Source organism: Acanthopagrus latus, chromosome 9 (assembly GCF_904848185.1).
Source record: "Acanthopagrus latus isolate v.2019 chromosome 9, fAcaLat1.1, whole genome shotgun sequence".
Taxonomy (NCBI): Eukaryota; Metazoa; Chordata; class Actinopteri; order Spariformes; family Sparidae; genus Acanthopagrus; species Acanthopagrus latus.
The window spans coordinates 26,498,142-26,514,912 of record NC_051047.1 but is presented as its reverse complement, the minus strand read 5'-3'; the positions used below and the strand labels follow the sequence as shown (position 1 = coordinate 26,514,912).

The window sequence follows — 16,771 nt, the reverse complement described above, 5'->3', positions numbered from 1 at the left end:
CAGCAGCCTGGTGTGGTCGCACTGAATCTGAAATAGGTGCTTTAATATCACAAACAAGCTGTGATTTCACACTTTCTACCTCAGGATCATGTAAATACACTCAGTGTTGGGGTTTTTTTTGTAATCCTGCTGACAAACCAACCAGACAACAATGACAACAAACTTCCACAGTGTCCTTTTAAAATCACAGGTTGTGTTACATCACAGTCATATGCTGATATCCTAAAAGTGGGAACTTTCAGTACAGGTAGATTTCCATTTCCAAATCTTACATAAAAATGTATGAAGTCATGATGCTGTCAAGTGCCTGGGATAAAAGCATAATAGCATTCGCTCTGTGGGGAACCCCTCGTATGCTGCAGCAACCCACCGGTTGGCATGCTGCTGTATTATTCTGATTGAGACGCCGGCTGGATGCAGGGATCTTATGATTTATTTAGACCAGCCTCAGAGCTTGTCTTCGTGTGAGGGTGTGTCTAAGGCCAGGAAATATAGACTGATGTAAGTGGATGCTTTCCCCACCATGGAGCTATTGCAGGAGTATTCTGTGAATGCACCAAAGTTATGAGACCTGCCAGAGAAAGGTGTTGAAAAAGATGGACCCTCAGATGGTTCTCTGAGCTCTTGGACACAACGTGAAAGCATCTTTTCCTCAAACCCTGTCCAGCCCGGTAAACACGCACACATTTAACTCTCTATACACCCAGTTTGTAATGCAGGCTGCCTCATAAAACATGAATACTTCTCTTCAAAAGTCTCGAGAAGACAAAAAAGATCGAAAAAGATCGGGGCACGTAACCATTTCAAGTGCTGCTGCTTTTTACTCCGTCTCACTAATCACCAAAACTTAACCTCCTCTACGTTCCCCATCAAACTGGTTTAGCCATAAGTAACAAACAGCCCTGTCTTAATGTAAATGTTACCGTCATAATGTCAAGAATTGGGTCCAGATACAACATGTATGACAGTTCCTAAAACTACATGACTGTTACAATATACCCGCAGCAGGCATAACAGGCTTTAACTGCACAGTTTGTCTAGGTGTAGACAGGAAAACTACTTGATTAAGAAAACATCTTGGTTTGGGTTGTTACCTATGTACCTATATTTATGTATGTGTTTATTTAAAAGAACATCGTGTTAATGATTGAAAGTTACCTTATGTGAAAGATGAAGGGCTGGGCATTGAACTAGATTGCCTTAGTACTGTCAGATATTTAAATTTCAGTACCTACGTTGGGGCTCATCATGTGTATGTGTAATGTAATCTTTTGTTTTAACAGATTTCATTACATTGGTATAGGAGAAAGTAGCTTTGAGAAACCGGTATCAAAGTCAAGGTTTCGTTACTTTAGTTAAAAATACAGTCGACTTTTGGTTTGAAGACCTCCCTCTGTTGACTTTTGCTCTCTAAACTCCTCCCAACCTCCTTTGTTGTGTAATATTTACCACGACCACCAGAGGTCACCGCCTAATGAGAAACGTAAATGTTGGTTGTAATAAATTGCTTTCGTGGTCGACCTGTGTGGTTGTTTTCTGATGGAGACGAGGTGAAGCATTGCTTTTGCTGTTAATAAAAAATAGTTATATTCATAATTGTATGAAATAGAAAAGAAAACACAAATTGTGTACTATAATGTGCGTCACAAAGTCTAATCAAACATCCACACCAAGTCATTTAAGATGTGTCACACACTTTTTCTCTCACTTACTATTCTTTTTAGCCACATAAATGTACTTTAATATAGAAAAAGGAAGAAACTTGTTATGAACTCGTGTTCTTTGTTTGTAGAAAATGTAAAGCATCTGAATGACTGAACTGTAAAGACGTCTGTACATTGATGCCGTCTTAAAATAGATGCAACACTGCCGCATGTTTGATATTTGAAGCTGAGTACATCGAGTGTGACTCATAATTCACTCCATTTCTGTGCAAAACAAAAATCTAACAGATTGTGAAACTGAAACCAGAGAGCTGATGGCTTCTGTCGCCCCCTCAGATGGTGTTTGTCCTGATATTTTTCAACAGTCCGTTAAGATTTTGTTTCTTTACATTAAAAGTATTTTTTATATGACTTTGGTGCAGCTGCCTGTAAAATAGTCACGTCTGAATTTTATGCAACAGCAATGAGTCATTTCACTAAGTGGGAAAACATTGAAATATATGAAGGGGACACGCGTCTCCACAGCTCTCGACTCTGCCCTTGACTTTAAGTGCAGCTGCTCTCTGATTGAGGGTTTTGTTGAACTGTATCGCTTGTGTCAAATCTGAGATACCCCTCGACATGCCGACTGTAATTAGTTCCCAGATTAATCCGCACACGCATGGTCAAATGTGGCCCTCTCCCGCAGTGCTGGTGAAATAAAGACGAGCACGGTTAATCAAATAATAGGTGAATATCAATGAATGGGCAAAATCACTTCAGTCCCAAGCTCCCTTATGCAATTATTTCCTTTTCACATTAATTATAGCTAACAGATGACACTAACGACTTTGAGAGGAAGCTGGCCGCGGCAGCCATGCAAACTATCAATGCCGTTTTAAATGGGGTCACAACACCTGACACCTTTGGGTCTTTCTGATTGGAAATGGCACCGATGCAAACAGCATCTGCAGGATGCCGATGAAGAGTGCCAGCAGCTCCTAATAACAGACTTGGCTTCACACATGCGACCCGAATCCTCCGAGATAAGTGGACGACCCAGGAAGACATTAAACACTAGATGTTTCTAATATAGTTGTTCCACAGTCTTAGTGCATTCTGATACCTTTTAATGTCTCACAATCTAACGAGTGCATCATTTACTTGTTAAATAATCATAATCAAAGATGACATTTTCATTATGTAAAACTTAAGGCTTCGTGGGCATCAACTGTTCATACTTACACAGATATTCATTTTCACACGCCTCCAGTTTGGTCCATTTTAAACATTTGCAATATCAAACACATGGTTTATACGTGATCGTCTTTACATAGTTAATAACTGCATTTTGACTAAATTAAATTAATGTTTTGTCGAAAAAGACCCTGAAATTGAAAAAACACGTCTGCACTAGTTCCCATGAGCAGCACTAAAACAATAAGTGAAAATTATTACAAAAATATATTGGTGAAGTTGGATAATATGAATATTGAAGAGATCGAATCGATAGACCACATTCACACGATGGCCATTTTCCTCTGAGGGAAGCTCGAATGCGTTAGCAACCCGGAGGGGCTTTGACGTTGATAATGTAGACAGCTGATACTAAACTGGCAACAAGATTAACTATTAAACTAACGATCCACAGGTGCCAAACATCCTTGCTTTATTATCACAAGATAATTACCAAATATGTATTATTAAAGCAATATAAATATTTCTGTTTTTAATGTCACGATTATCTTAAAAAATAGTTAAAAAATAGTTTCTCAGAAACACCTTCACTCTCCTGACATGATATCAGAGGGAAAATGGCCGCCATGTAGATGTGGTTTAATATCTGTGATGACGAGGCGAAATTCTGTGGAAAATAGTTTCTCAAATGAATAATGGAACAGACTAAATAGACACTTCAGCACAAACCTAGTGGAGTTTAATTGAGTTTCATATTACAGTATCAGGGTTACAACGGAGACGAGGTTATGAATTCCTCTTCAAATTAGAAGCACACTGGAAGTAATCAACCACACGATATGAGAAAAATGTCCTTCAGCTCCGGCAGCTAGTTGTGCTTGTGTTTTCATGTTTGAATAAAATCCTGCACATATGCGATAACTCTGGTGTAAAAGTTTAGTTTCAGATGGCAGCTCGTTCCCCCACAGGGAACTCCGGTGTCACACAGAACAGGAGAGTCTTCTCCAAGATAAAACGTGTGCAGTGCAGAGAATAAAAACTTTCAAGGCTATAAAGAAAACGTGTGAAATCTAGTTTCTTTACTTGCTATATATTATTGTTGCACTTAGCTATTTGATAAAGAGACTCACATTGCACTTTTCTTTCCTCTGTAACCTACAACACATGGGCACAGTGTGGGCACATTGTTGCTTTCAAATAACTCCAGCCAGTGAAAGATGTTTTTCAGAACCAGCTGAGTCACAGGAACACTACGTGACTGTTGATTCTGGTTCATACTGAGACTCTGACCAACATAAGAGCATCATCAGCTACCACGTGTCAGCCGTTGTGCAGTTATTTTGAATTATGAATGAAGCCGGCACACCAAGAAGCTCCACACTCAGTGGAGAGCCTGCCTTTATGTCAGAACAGAGGCATCCCTTTAAAACTGCTCCCGAAAAAGTAATCGTGGTACACCTGCATGAAAATACATTGTATTACACAACAGGAATCTTCTAATTAGTGGAGTAGAAAATGTTATAATTTTCCTCAGTTAACCTTTGATAGGAGAGAGACATCAGTGTTTCCGGTCTATTGATTCTTTGAGATCTGTGACAGAGACAAACATGGAGCTATGGGGAAGTCTCACAGGTTCTGTGGATTGTTCAGCGTGGATCAATTTGATATAATGTCAGAGATTAGGTAGATTAACCAATGCTGTGAACCATAATTACAATATTTGTCTGTGCTGATGAATTAAATGTGTATCCAATGTGTCTCCTATTGGCAGTGGTGTGTCAATTTTAACCTGCCGTGATGATGTTTGACATTTACTGGACTGTTTTCAGAAATATAGAACTTTATGCTGCTGATTCCATTTCTTTTTAGTGTTTGCTCCAAGCTGTTTTTAACTCTCACCGTCCCAGTGTTTGCCCCTGTTACTACTGTTGGCGCCATTGTGACAGTGTTAGCAACATAGCTTCGGCTAAGAGCAAAAATTAAAAAATAATGATGTACTTTACATTATAGAATAAAAAGTGTTAATATCTTAAGCCTGTGCTCACCAGAGACCTCATTTCAGGCATTTAACTGAAGACCAATTTTGAAAAAATCCAAGACTTAGAGATGAGGGAACCAGATGTGCATTTTTGCATTTTGTTACTTTGGTCTTAATTCGCCTTGAGTCCTGGGGGTAAGAGGAACATGAGTGATCCCTCTTGTCTTACTTCGGTTTATATCCCCATCCCTCTTTGCCTTCTTCATCAGTGGGGCTCATCTTTTTTTGTTGCACCTTTACCTGAGGACAGCAAATGGGGAGAAAAAAAATGTGTCTTCCTGGTTTTGGTTGTCGTTATTTGAACTTCATTTTTACAAGAAAAATCAACCCTAGTGACAGACTGAATAGCACAGTGAAAGCGAGGATTATGGGGAACCAATCCCAATAAGGATGGTGTCATTCTTATGCAGCCATTACACTGTGCAATAAGCATTTAGTTCAAAATGATAAATTAAAGCAAAAAAGTTTCATTTCTGTTGATTGATTACATTATTCATATATTCCAGGAGGTCCAAAGGAATGGAAAAGCGGGAATTCCTGCAGGAAGGTGGCCCAGCCTGCTGAGTCTAACATGTCCACGCAGTAGTGGTAGTGGCAGCAGCAGTGAATTGTCCCTATCCAGTGCTTGTAGCGAGTACTCCAGTGGCTCCCATACTTGGGCAGAGGGACGTGGGTCCTCCAAGCAGGTTGGTTTCATTCATCTTCAATTTGAAATATGCACAAGTTGTCAAAGTAAAGCGTTTGTCATTTTTGGTTAAAACACATGATCCATCAGTAAATGTTATTTCACAGAGTGCGACGAGCCGGGACAAAAGGATGAGTGCTGGTTCGGTATCCAGCAACCACTCTGCACACATCGAGACAGAACTGGGATGGAAGGAGGGCCACATCCTAAAAGGCCTGAAGCGTCTCCAAATGAGTGGCTCAAAAGAGGCATCCTCGCTTGCATCTGTACCACACTGCAAAGATTGTATGACCTCCAATGAGGGCATATACTCTTTTGGTGTCAAGTTTGGCCTACAGGGGAGTACAGCCAAGCAAGTAGCCCCAACAAGTAAACCCTTCAAGGGCAGTGCAGGGGTTGCTGGCCTAGACTCTGATGATGCAGATGATGAATCACCTAAATTGCAAAGTAGGGAATCCAGTGACCACCCAACAAAAGAGCTTCTTTGCCTGGAGAAACTGGATGTCACAAGGGATGATGACAACAATTTTCAAGAAGTCCCTGTAAAACTTGAAGGGAATTCTGCTCATTTCCCCTCTCCTGTCACAGACAACTTTGTATTTTTGGAGGGCCCTACTGTAAAACCTGGTGTAAGCCCAACAGATAGCCTTACACATCTGGAAGAGAAAAAAGACTCTCTAGAAAAACTCAAGCCTTCAGGCTTGAAGTTAAGTGACAGAAACAACAACCAGGAAAGGTCAACTGACCGTAAATCCAGACTTGATCATGTAAAGAGACAACAGGGTAGACTTTCAATCAAGGATGCTGAAACAGGGACAAGTGATGTGAGCTCTTCTATTCCGCATTCTGCAACAAGAGCTCTGAGCTGTGAGAGTGTGACCCGACAGCGTAGCTCCTCAATGGAGGTTCCTCATCGTAGAGACCAGGCAATTCAAGCTGGAAGCGAAAGCCAGAATTACACAATCTCAGAATATTCGCAGAGGAAACCAAAACCTCAGCCTTGTGAGTCGGCCAGAAAGGCTTTCATCCTGCGGAGCAAGAGTGCCGATGGAGGACCGGAACAACAGAAGCATACACACTCTCCTCTCCACCAAAAGCTTATTAAGGGTCACAGGCCCAAAGGACAGTCAAACCCTTCTGGGCAGAGTGTTCCTAACAAAAGGACAAACCTCAGTAAAACACATGATCCAAGCAAGGGAGCACTGTCTAAAGTTGAGAAAGATGAGAACAGTGTGCTATCAACAAGTTCCAAGTCTCTCAAGAGTGTGCAACAACGCTCTCCACTTGCTTCCCCAGTGAAGAATGCCAAGACATTCAAACCTCAAATGATCAATGAATCCTCAAAGAGCCCGACAAAGCCACCGTTGCAAATCACCAGACATCAATCAAGCAGCGACTCTGTGGAAGAGAGCATCTATGACAACTTGCCCTGCTCTCCACGAAAACAACGACGCCAAGACCAGCACTGTGATGCTTCCCGTTCAGAAGTTAGGTCCCCATCGCCGCCACTACCCCCCGGTCGAACTTCTTCTCTTTTTCTCAGACCCAGTTCTGATATCCTACCCAAAGGACATACGTCTACAGGTCAGGCTCAAAGCTCTACTACTGGGAAGATGACATCAATCACAACCAAGCAACAATCCAGTCTTTCTTCTGTTTTACAACCTCAAACAGCCAACACAACAAAAGACAATCAAATGGGTGCGGAAGGTAAGGCAGTGAGAGACATTCCTGCCAAAGTCTACCATGCCCATCCATCTAAAATACCATCTGTCCCGGTTCAAGAGTCGCAACCTTCTGAGTCAGTACAGTTATCTATGGACAGAGCTGCCATATGCCATGAATGCCATGATGGTGTACCTTGTATATTGCCAAGTCAGAGCATCTTACAAAGATCCCAGCAGAGCATCAGTGAGCCAAAACTCTCAGAAGTCTTACCTCAGACTTACGCCAATGTTTACTACCACGGTATACCCAACAATCTTCAGAGTTCCACCTCAAGAGCTATAAAAATGGCTCTTCCTGTGAATGCCAAATCTCATGAGGCAATCTCAGGACAGGACACCTTCCTAGTTTTTGGAAGACAGAACAAAGATGATGCTACAGCTAAAAGTGTCCAGACCTTTCAGACTTTCACATGTGATCCGCAGATGATGCATGAATGTGCTGCCAATGACAAAGCCCGCAGAAAGATTGAAACTCGCTGTAACTCGTTGGATTCTGAGCCCTCGGTTCAACCCGTTGCATCAGACAGCGGTGTGATGTTAGATTGGGGTTACGACGAGGAAGGATGGCTGTTTAAAAGGTCTGTGTCTGTGTCAACCAGACCTCCCCTGAAGCCGGTAATGGGCATGAATGGGGCCAAGGCTCGTAGCCAGAGTTTTGGTGCCCGCTACATGGACAGACCGAGCTTCAACAGAGCTGGAAAGGTCCGTACCCAGATCAAAACACACTCAGGGAGCTCCTTGAACTCTCTTAGCGACGTCCTCCCGGGAAGTATGAGTTGCTCCAGTAGCTACCATTGCCCAATGAATCGATCCCTTTTGAACAACTTCTTGATTGAAGAGGGTCTGACAGTTCCCTCACAATTGGGGTCCTCCAGCGAGAGACTTCAAAGTCTTAAACTACAACGAGAGCAGGCTAGGCGCCTTCAGATTGAACAGCAGTTTTCAAGCGCCTTTGGAGAGCCAGTTTCTGAAGAACCAGAGAGACAAAGTACCATAACCACAATTGAAGAGAAGGTGATGCTCGGCATAGAGGAAAACTTGCATAAGACTCAGGAACAGGAGAGAAGCGTTGAAGTGAAGCAAAAATCTGGCTCAACTCTGGCAAATTGGTTTGGTTTTCGTAAGAGTAAGCTTCCGGCTCCGAGCAGCAAAAAGACTGATCCGCCAAAAGGAAAAGAGGAGAAGAGGGAGCAAAAGATTACATCTCTTCTGGGTGGAAAGCAGACAAAGTTGGACAAAAAGAGAGACAGAAGAAAAAGCGATGGAAAAGACTGGTAAGAAATCTTTATCTTTGCTTTAAAGATCCTCACTTTCATCAAACCTTTATCCCAATGTTAAACCTTGAGTGCTTTTTCCGGCAGATATTCCTCATAGTTTATTGCCAATGAAGTAATTCACTGCCTCAGATGACTTGGGTCATTTTTATTAAAAGTGGCCTTGGACACATCTGTCAGTGTCCTTAGCCCTGAGACCAGTCGAGACACATTTCTTTCAGAGGATCACAGCCAGGTTTCAAGAGATATAGGGTAATCTATCAGCTGAATCACCCTGGGCATGTTGAGTCAATATCAGACGACCTCAGAATGTGGTGGTTAGTTGACAAACTGCTTTCTTTCAGCTCTGTGGGGAGAAGAGAGTCTCATGATGCAGTGCGGGCATGCATCTCAATGCCCTGTCCAGGAATGTCCCTGAATGACATACAAGGACATTCTGACATCATCGGGGACCCAAAGGTAAATTAGATCATTACCTCAGTCAAAACGGACATAATTTTATTGGTGTGCTGCCAGATTTAGTTCTAATCACAAAAATGTCTTCAAAGATCTGCACTCCAACCCTGTTTTTATGTGCACTACGTTTGTAACAGTGATGGAATCTACATTTACAGTTCTTAGGTACCTTTTTAAAGTTCTTTCACATTATACTACTTAATACTTCCACTTAATCGCATTTTGCAAGCAGATATTGTACTTTTTACTTAACTACTTTTCTTTGTTAATTTATTTACTTGTTACATGCTACACTGGAGCCAAAATCACACATTTTGTATTTATTTAATCAGAAATCAGATTTTTTTTATTTTTTAAAATCAGAGTGCAGTTATCAGAAACATGCTGAATATTGAATCTGATTATTGGCCGGTAACCAATCGACTAACTGTACTTAAGTTTGCAAACACCAGGAGAGATATAAACAGCAGATGTCACTATGCCCTCATTCATACCTTATCAGGCCTAACATTGTGAACAATGAAATGCTTTATAAGCCATTAAGCAATTGTTTATTGTTAAGTTCCAAGTGATTTTTGCAAAGCTTTATGATTGCTTGAGAAATGTGATTGTTTAAAAGTGAAATAAAGTTTATTGACTATTAATTTACAGTTTATTTTGAGCGCTAGCAGCAAAGACCACATACATATTGTTTAGTTTGGTGCTGTATATGATTATAAAACAAGTAAAGTGGGCTCAGATAAGAACAGACAAACTCAAAGTTATATAACTGTCTTTACAAGTGAGACGCACTTCAGGCTAATTTAACAGTCTGTCCGTCAAACCCTCTTACGCACAGTTTCATCATTTCAGCTTATATTATCAGAACTTTCTTTCATTTTCCCCTTTGTGTGCACAATTGTAGCTATTCACTCTCCCAAAGAATGAATAAAATATTCAACAAATGATCACATTATGTTTTCAAAAGTACAAAAACAGCCTTTACATAAACGTCTCGGTGGAGACGACAACCTGAACTCCCTCGTCTTATCTCCCGAACTCTCAAGAGCAGGTCGAGCATATATAGTCGAAAGCATCAGACAAAAGAAGTAATGCTGGTGTCATGATGTCAATTAAATGAAAATGAGGGGTTGAGGCAGAAGCACAATGGAGCAGATTCATTAATTAGTCACATTATGACTCCTACACTGTCAAGGTTAGGTGTTCATTGTCAGCTGAAGCCACACAGGGATTAGTATCTTCTGTACGGTAAGGAACTTTACACTGATACTGTGTGTGTTAGTCTGAAAGAACATGTGAGTAACTTGTTTTTTGTCCCTCATAAACACAAAGATGCAGATGGGGAACCTGAGAGCTGACAGTGAAAACGGATCCACAGTGAAGAGCCCCAACCAGGACTCTGTAATAGGTCAGATATTTCTATTCTCCAATGTCGCGTACAGTGTAGTAATAGATTCCCCTTAAACATCTTGGTACCTAAACAAACTAAGCTAACTTAATAGCACTGTTAGCTGTGTCGATTCAAGCATGCGAGCCTTAAGGTGTTATCTGTGCTTACCATTTTGCAGTTTGCAGACAGAAGTGAAGACCAAATATGACAGATGTGTGTAAGTCATAAACGTGATGAATTTGCCACAAGCAGTCAAACAAACATGCAAAATGCAGAATCTCGTCGGTGTGTGCTTTCTCCTCCATATTTTTATGTTCATTTTATTTGTTCTCCCTCTGCATTGGTTTTTCTGGCAGTCTGAAACAGGGCAAATATGAACCATTTCACCCAGAGTTTGCCCTTTAAATCTTGATATTGTTTATGGCTTTGACTGCTCATCCTCACAGATCCATGCACTCAGAGTTTGCATGCACAGGCTTCATCCAATCAGAATGAACCTATTCATCCATACAGGAGGGGGCCCGAGCTCCCTTCTAGGCAGGGGTAGTAGAAAAAGTGGACCCCCACTGCTGCTGGGAGATTGACTGGATTGTTCCTGCACTGAATCAATTGTGCTTTAGCCGTAAAGTGATAGTTGGGGGTCTTTTGATCTGAGGTTGTATGAGGCATTTATCTCTAGTCAGTGTGTTACAGTAGATGACAGTCAGCTTTCCTTCTGCAACGAGGAGCACCGTCAGGAAGCAGCAGCAAGATGTATTTTAGCCACCTAATATAAATCCTGCCTAAAAAAATATATATATATGTACGTTGAAGTGTACGCTAGGTTTGGAACTTTTTTGGGCCTTTACTCCTTCAACCGTACAACATCAACAACATTAATTACGATGTTCCGGGAGCAACACCAACACGGCAATATCAGATCATGCTTTTGAGATTATGCTGTAAATCGCCTCCTTACTGTACCCCCGTCGTTAAGCAGGCACCCCGTCTGTCTGACGGGCTGTGTTCAGATCCAGACTGGTGTCCAGCCGTGTTCACTGGGAGGCCAGTTGAGCCAGTGGTCGCTGCAGCAAAGAGTACAGTGAGCAGCAGTTACTGGTTATGCTGCCCCCTATAGTTCTGGAGCTACTTTGTAATTCTGTCCATTTTTTACAAATTACACCTGAAAGTTAAGGTGGTGTTTTCTCAAGTTGGGCTCTTTTTTGGGTCCCTTTCAGATTTATGTGCATCAGGTTTAGGAAGGTTTTTTTCACCAGTTTCTTTTAGGTTGGAGCCAAAACTTTAGATAATAACAAGTGTCGTGAATAATTCATAACATTCAAGTTCCCTTTGGTTTATGTCAGCATGTTCTTCAGTAACATATTGGGTGCAGATATCACTATCATTACTACCATGTTGAAACTAGAACCAATCACATCACAGCAGGTAAGACAGTGAAACTTGACAGGAAGTAAAACTTTATGTGATTCTGACTTCGCTGCAGTCACTTTCTAAATTAAAAATAGCAGCAGTTAAAACTCTCCACATGGCTCAGGTCGATGGCCGCTGACAGACCCCTGCTGAAGTTTTATTGACCAGAGTGACACCATCAGCAAGGCGCCACAAATATCAAGCATGTTTGATACGGACGGACTCCTGCCCTCGGGGGTTAATCACCTCATTAAAATTTCAGCGCTGCATCGAATAAGCACGCTCATCCAAGCCACAACTGAGTCAATTAACTTTGCCTTCAGCTGTGAGCTGAATTATTCCGTCCAGATTGAACTTGTTGGGCCTCATGTAGAGTTGATAGAAGTTTTTAACTCCATGCTCTGAAATAAGGGGAGACAATCCAGAATATGTACAGTAAGTAATGCCTGTAGTTTTACATTATACAGAGAAAAACACATCTTTTAGGCTGTGGATTTAAAGTACTTAATCGTATGTTTTCAAGTTATTTCTTATCAAATTGGACTTCTCATCCTCAAGGGACATCCACACCAAGAACAGTGGGATCAGATGAATGACAGAAACACAGACAGCCAATCAAAATCTATTCCTTTATATTATAACTTTATCATCACAATGCTTATGTTCTAGTTAGTTTCGGACACAAAAACCACTTGGATAGGGTTAGAAATAAATCATGGTTGGCTTCATTTTCAAAGAGTGTCATAGTTTTGAAGCTGCTAACAAAGCTGCAGCATTGGGACAAATTGGGAGTGTTTTCTTCTTGGTGTGGACAGCACTTAACAACCAGCTGATTGAACTGCAGACAGCACACAGATCTAATAACCAGTTGGCACAGCGCTAGTTCTCTGTCAAACATCAATATCATCCTACAGCAAGTACACCAGTTTCTCTTCTTACTATTGTTGTGTTAAACAGAAACCCTGAAATATATCCTTTAAAATATCACTAATCATAAGTTATTGATTGATCCTGGTACAGACGAGGAGGACACAAATTTTCATCGTCCACCTCAAAGCCTTGAGACCTATCAATCCTTAACCTCTGTGAACACTGTGTCACAGCAGTTCATCCAACTAAAATCCAAACAAATCAATAATGTCTCTGCTCTATGTCTTCTCGATCCATTTATGTGCTCTTGTTTACAGCAGGTTGAAAATAGCCTCTCAAGTGGTGCTTCAGTAACAGACACGGACACTCAGAGCTCATTTTGCATCTCACATTGATTGAATGAATTTCTCAGGATGTGTCGCTAACGCTGAATATAGTGTCTCAGAGCGAGTGAGATGTTTTAATGCTGTTTACATCTTGTTTCTAACCGTTACTATAATACTGCATGTTTGAGTTTTCGTAGCTCAAAACCACAATTTCACGCAAGAAAAGCTTTATTTGTACATTTTTAGCTTTACTCTTCCCATGTTTTCTCATTGGTTAGCATAGCATGACTTCTAATGTGAGGAATGGGGAAAAACTCAATTAATTTGAGCACTCTTGCTTCAAAACCAGATAGAAAAACGTGAAGAGAAATGAGCTCGTAGAAACCCAGAAGACGGTCTCATGTGTGCACGCCTTAATTAATAAAGCGGGAGCAGCTGTTGCTTTTGCTGCAGTGTGTGATTGCCGACAGGTTCCCTGCTTCGGGGTACATATTAAACTAGCAGCCAGCAAGGCAACAGCTTGAGGATATCTTTTCTTATTTTGATTTTGTGCTCACGGGTCGGATGGCTGCTGTGATACATCTTGTTTTTCAAGACAGCGTATTGTAAGATTTGTTTTGAAAGAAAGACGACGATCTGGTCCAAATGTAAATGACACAAACTCAAAAGGCTTCGACGGTTTATCAGAGCAAAAACTGTGATGTGATGTTCAACTCTGGAGGCACGAGGTCAGACTTTTGACTGAGAAATGCAGAAGTCTGCATCTTTAAAATCTTAAAAGGATAAGTTCATCCAAACATGACATTTCTAGGCATTATCTACTTCTCCTCATGCTGATGGAAAGTCAAGTGTTTCACAGTCCACAAAACATTTCTGGAGCTTCGCAGCCAAACGGTGTTTCTAAACAGAAGAAGACAGAAGGGGACCAGGGACGGGCATCTTAGTCTCAGATGCTATTCGATAGACAACAATTGTTCGATTATTATTAAGATCTGCTGTTTGTTTGTACTCATTATAGAGCGGCACAGGAATACACTGCAAAAACAAGGGGAAAAACAAGGAGCATGACTCACTTCCAATATTCTTAAAGCAATGGAGATACTGAAAAAGAAAAAAACAAAAAGGACAAAAATCCTCCTGTGTAATCCGTCTCCAGAAGCTCTGACATCCCAAATTGTTTTAAAATTTCTTTTTCAGACAAGATGTGCACTGATGCTTTCAGCTGAGCAGCTCCAGGACAGATTTTTGCTTTAAAAGAGGAATAAATTAAGTCTTTTAAAAACAATTTGGGATCTCGGTGCCTCTGGAGATTTCATACACCCTTGAGGAGCTGTATGGAGCGCCAAAGTCACACATCACGCACCAGAAAAACTTTGTACGGTAGTGAAATATTGTTCTGATCCCGCTTGAGTTGTTCCATGAATCACACATATGATGTTTGCCAATTTAAAAGATCATTTTCCGAGTGAATACAGTCTCAGTTTGTCATAAATAAAAATAAAATATCATGTAGATTTGTGTTAAATCATCAGTGAAGTATATCATCTCGCTAAACACACATCACCAACAGCAACGTGGAGCTGACTGGGCTCAGAAAAGATGCTAAAAAAAGGTGAAAATCACAATAAATCAGCTCATATTGACGACTGCAGTTATGTGACAGGAGAGTCGGTCAGTTCTGTGAGCTGCTGATATACAGGAGCAGCTCGACAGTGTTTAAGTTACAGGTGAGCGTTCAACAAGACGACGTCAATAACAAGACTGTTTACTGTAAAGTCTTCATGATGACGTATGTTCGAAGTCTGATATTCATGAGTTTGATGACGGAGACTTTATTGACTCAGAAAACGGTCTTTTAACTTGACAAACATCTTTATATCAAAATTATTTGTCTATCTCAAGTCACTATCAAGTATCCATGAGGGAATCCAGAGGGAGCATTTTTGTTGTTGTTGTTAAAACAAGTCCTGGTCTACTTTAGCTGAAGCTCTAGAAATGTTCTGTGGATCCATCGGTACGATGCCGAGTCGGTACTGACTGGATTTTTTCATGTTTTGGTGAACTGTTCCTTTAAGGTTGAGAAACAACACACACACTCAAACAACATAACTGTACTTGTTCTGCAGTTATGTTTGAAATACTTCAAATAAAATACACACGTTCGGAGTGTATTTGGATTTCATGTCATTCACCATTCTGTACATTTCATGTCCACAAGTGTGATCAGTGCATGCGAGTCGTCACACGCTCATTAAACAGCATCTGTAACACAAAGCAGTGGTTCAAGTGGGCTCGATCTGCACTGTAGCAGGGCTGCACGTATGGTGTAATTAGCTAAACAAATCAGTTCCCTGCCTCATAATTAGCTGTAATTAGATTGGACTGAACCACCAGTTTTCTACTTTTAAGAGGGAAATCATCACCAAGTTAAAGAGTTGAGAGTAAAAGATAAAGAACAGACTAACCATCTGTTGCATGTCCTCTTTGAAAAGGACCGAAACAAAAACACTCAGATCAGCTCAATAAAACAAAAGCGAGGACGACACGGCAGGAATAACAAGGAGGCACGAGGGAGACGATCAATTATTGATCGGTAAAGCTGCGCTCGTGTGATAGTGACAGCTCTGTCAGGGAGACACATCATTTCTAGCGCAGAACGAGACACAGTTTATTCTCCGCTTTCTCTCGTGTACGTATATTTAAAAAGGTTTTCTTCAGCACCACTTCAACCATGGTTACCCTGTTGTCTCATCCCTGCTGTGCTCCCTCTCTTTCCCTCCACCCTGAGCCACTTCAACTGTTCTCCCTGTGCCGCAGGCTTCGGCTGCAAGATGCGAACGTTGGACAGTGGGATCGGGACCATCCCGCTTCCTGAATCCTGTTCCTTCTTCTCCTCCATCCTGCACCTCCTCCCCAAATCCTCATCAACCCCAGAACAGTCCCTCAGTCCTCCCAGTGTCCCCGGTTCCTCCAGCGAGGACGTGTCTCCTTCCCCATTACCCCGGTGGAGGATACCCTCCAGCTTTAAGGACAGCAGCCATGCGGGGGTGCCGAACTCCCTGTCCGACTCCTCCATGACCCATGTCCAGTCAGTGCCTTTCCCCACTGTGGCCTTCCTCCAGCCCATCCAACCCCAGTCTCAACCCATAGTGACCTCTGCCAGTGTGTGTGACACCCAGAGCAGGCTACCCAGAGCACCACCAGGTACGGTAACGCCACAGGAGCTCCACCAAGAAGCATGACCTGTGGACCGCAGGTGTAGACATGATGCTCGTAGGGTTTTCTCCGTATAGCGATACGGACTCATGCAAGAACATTTTCATATTTTAAGTTAAATGTCTCCATCTCTGTGAGGTTTACTGGTTGGATCCTGACTCACATTCAAGGGAAATTCTGGTGTTGTTAATCCTGGGCCCTATTTTTACATGTTTATGTGTGTTAAAGATTCATTTTTACCAAAAGTTTTCAAATCAGTCCAGTAGGACTGCGACATGACTGCAAGAGCTGCCATGTAATCCTTTGGGGCAACTGCAACGGTCAAGTTATGTCCCTCAAAATTGTTTTTGCCGCCGACAGGTTGAGGTTGTTATTCTGAGCTTCTGACAACATTGTGGAAACGACGTTGAACAATAAAAATCCTGCTTGTAACCGGAAATAAGAGATTTACAGACAAGTCTTTAGTTGACGAGAGGAGTTTGGAAATAAACTGTTGCTGATAATTCCAAAGTCAAAGTTGATCATTTCACTGATTTTGA

At 41.5% G+C, this 16,771-nt stretch overlaps 1 protein-coding gene and 2 long non-coding RNA genes across 12 annotated transcripts in view; 1 reads left to right on the top strand and 2 right to left on the bottom strand.

The window, feature by feature from the left end:
- LOC119026241 (nck-associated protein 5-like) overlaps positions 1-16,771 on the top strand; it is a 71,343-nt gene that overhangs the window by 44,714 nt on the left and 9,858 nt on the right. For 7 of the 10 annotated variants that reach the window (XR_005077079.1, XM_037110461.1, XM_037110463.1 and 4 more), the window contains exons 8-12: positions 5,385-5,564; positions 5,671-8,564; positions 8,909-9,023; positions 10,353-10,428; positions 15,834-16,220. Coding sequence is in view for 8 of the 10 variants with exons in the window: in XM_037110461.1 (XP_036966356.1) it covers positions 5,385-5,564; positions 5,671-8,564; positions 8,909-9,023; positions 10,353-10,428; positions 15,834-16,220 (3,652 nt within the window). In the remaining 2 variants the exon portion in view is untranslated. Of the gene's footprint in view, positions 1-5,384; positions 5,565-5,670; positions 8,565-8,651; positions 8,817-8,908; positions 9,024-10,352; positions 10,429-15,833; positions 16,221-16,771 lie in introns of those variants that run through there. The other 3 variants (XM_037110466.1, XM_037110467.1, XR_005077081.1) reach the window with 2 other exon arrangements.
- On the bottom strand, positions 3,558-4,434 carry LOC119026254. The gene is made up of 2 exons (XR_005077085.1): positions 4,380-4,434; positions 3,558-4,298 (listed from the first exon to the last, which is right to left on the bottom strand). It is a non-coding gene; the product is annotated as an uncharacterized LOC119026254 (long non-coding RNA).
- LOC119026253 overlaps positions 5,030-16,771 on the bottom strand; it is a 40,648-nt gene continuing 28,906 nt past the window's right edge. The window contains exon 4 of the long non-coding RNA XR_005077084.1: positions 5,030-5,118. This is a non-coding gene — a long non-coding RNA (uncharacterized LOC119026253). The remainder of the gene's footprint in view (positions 5,119-16,771) is intronic.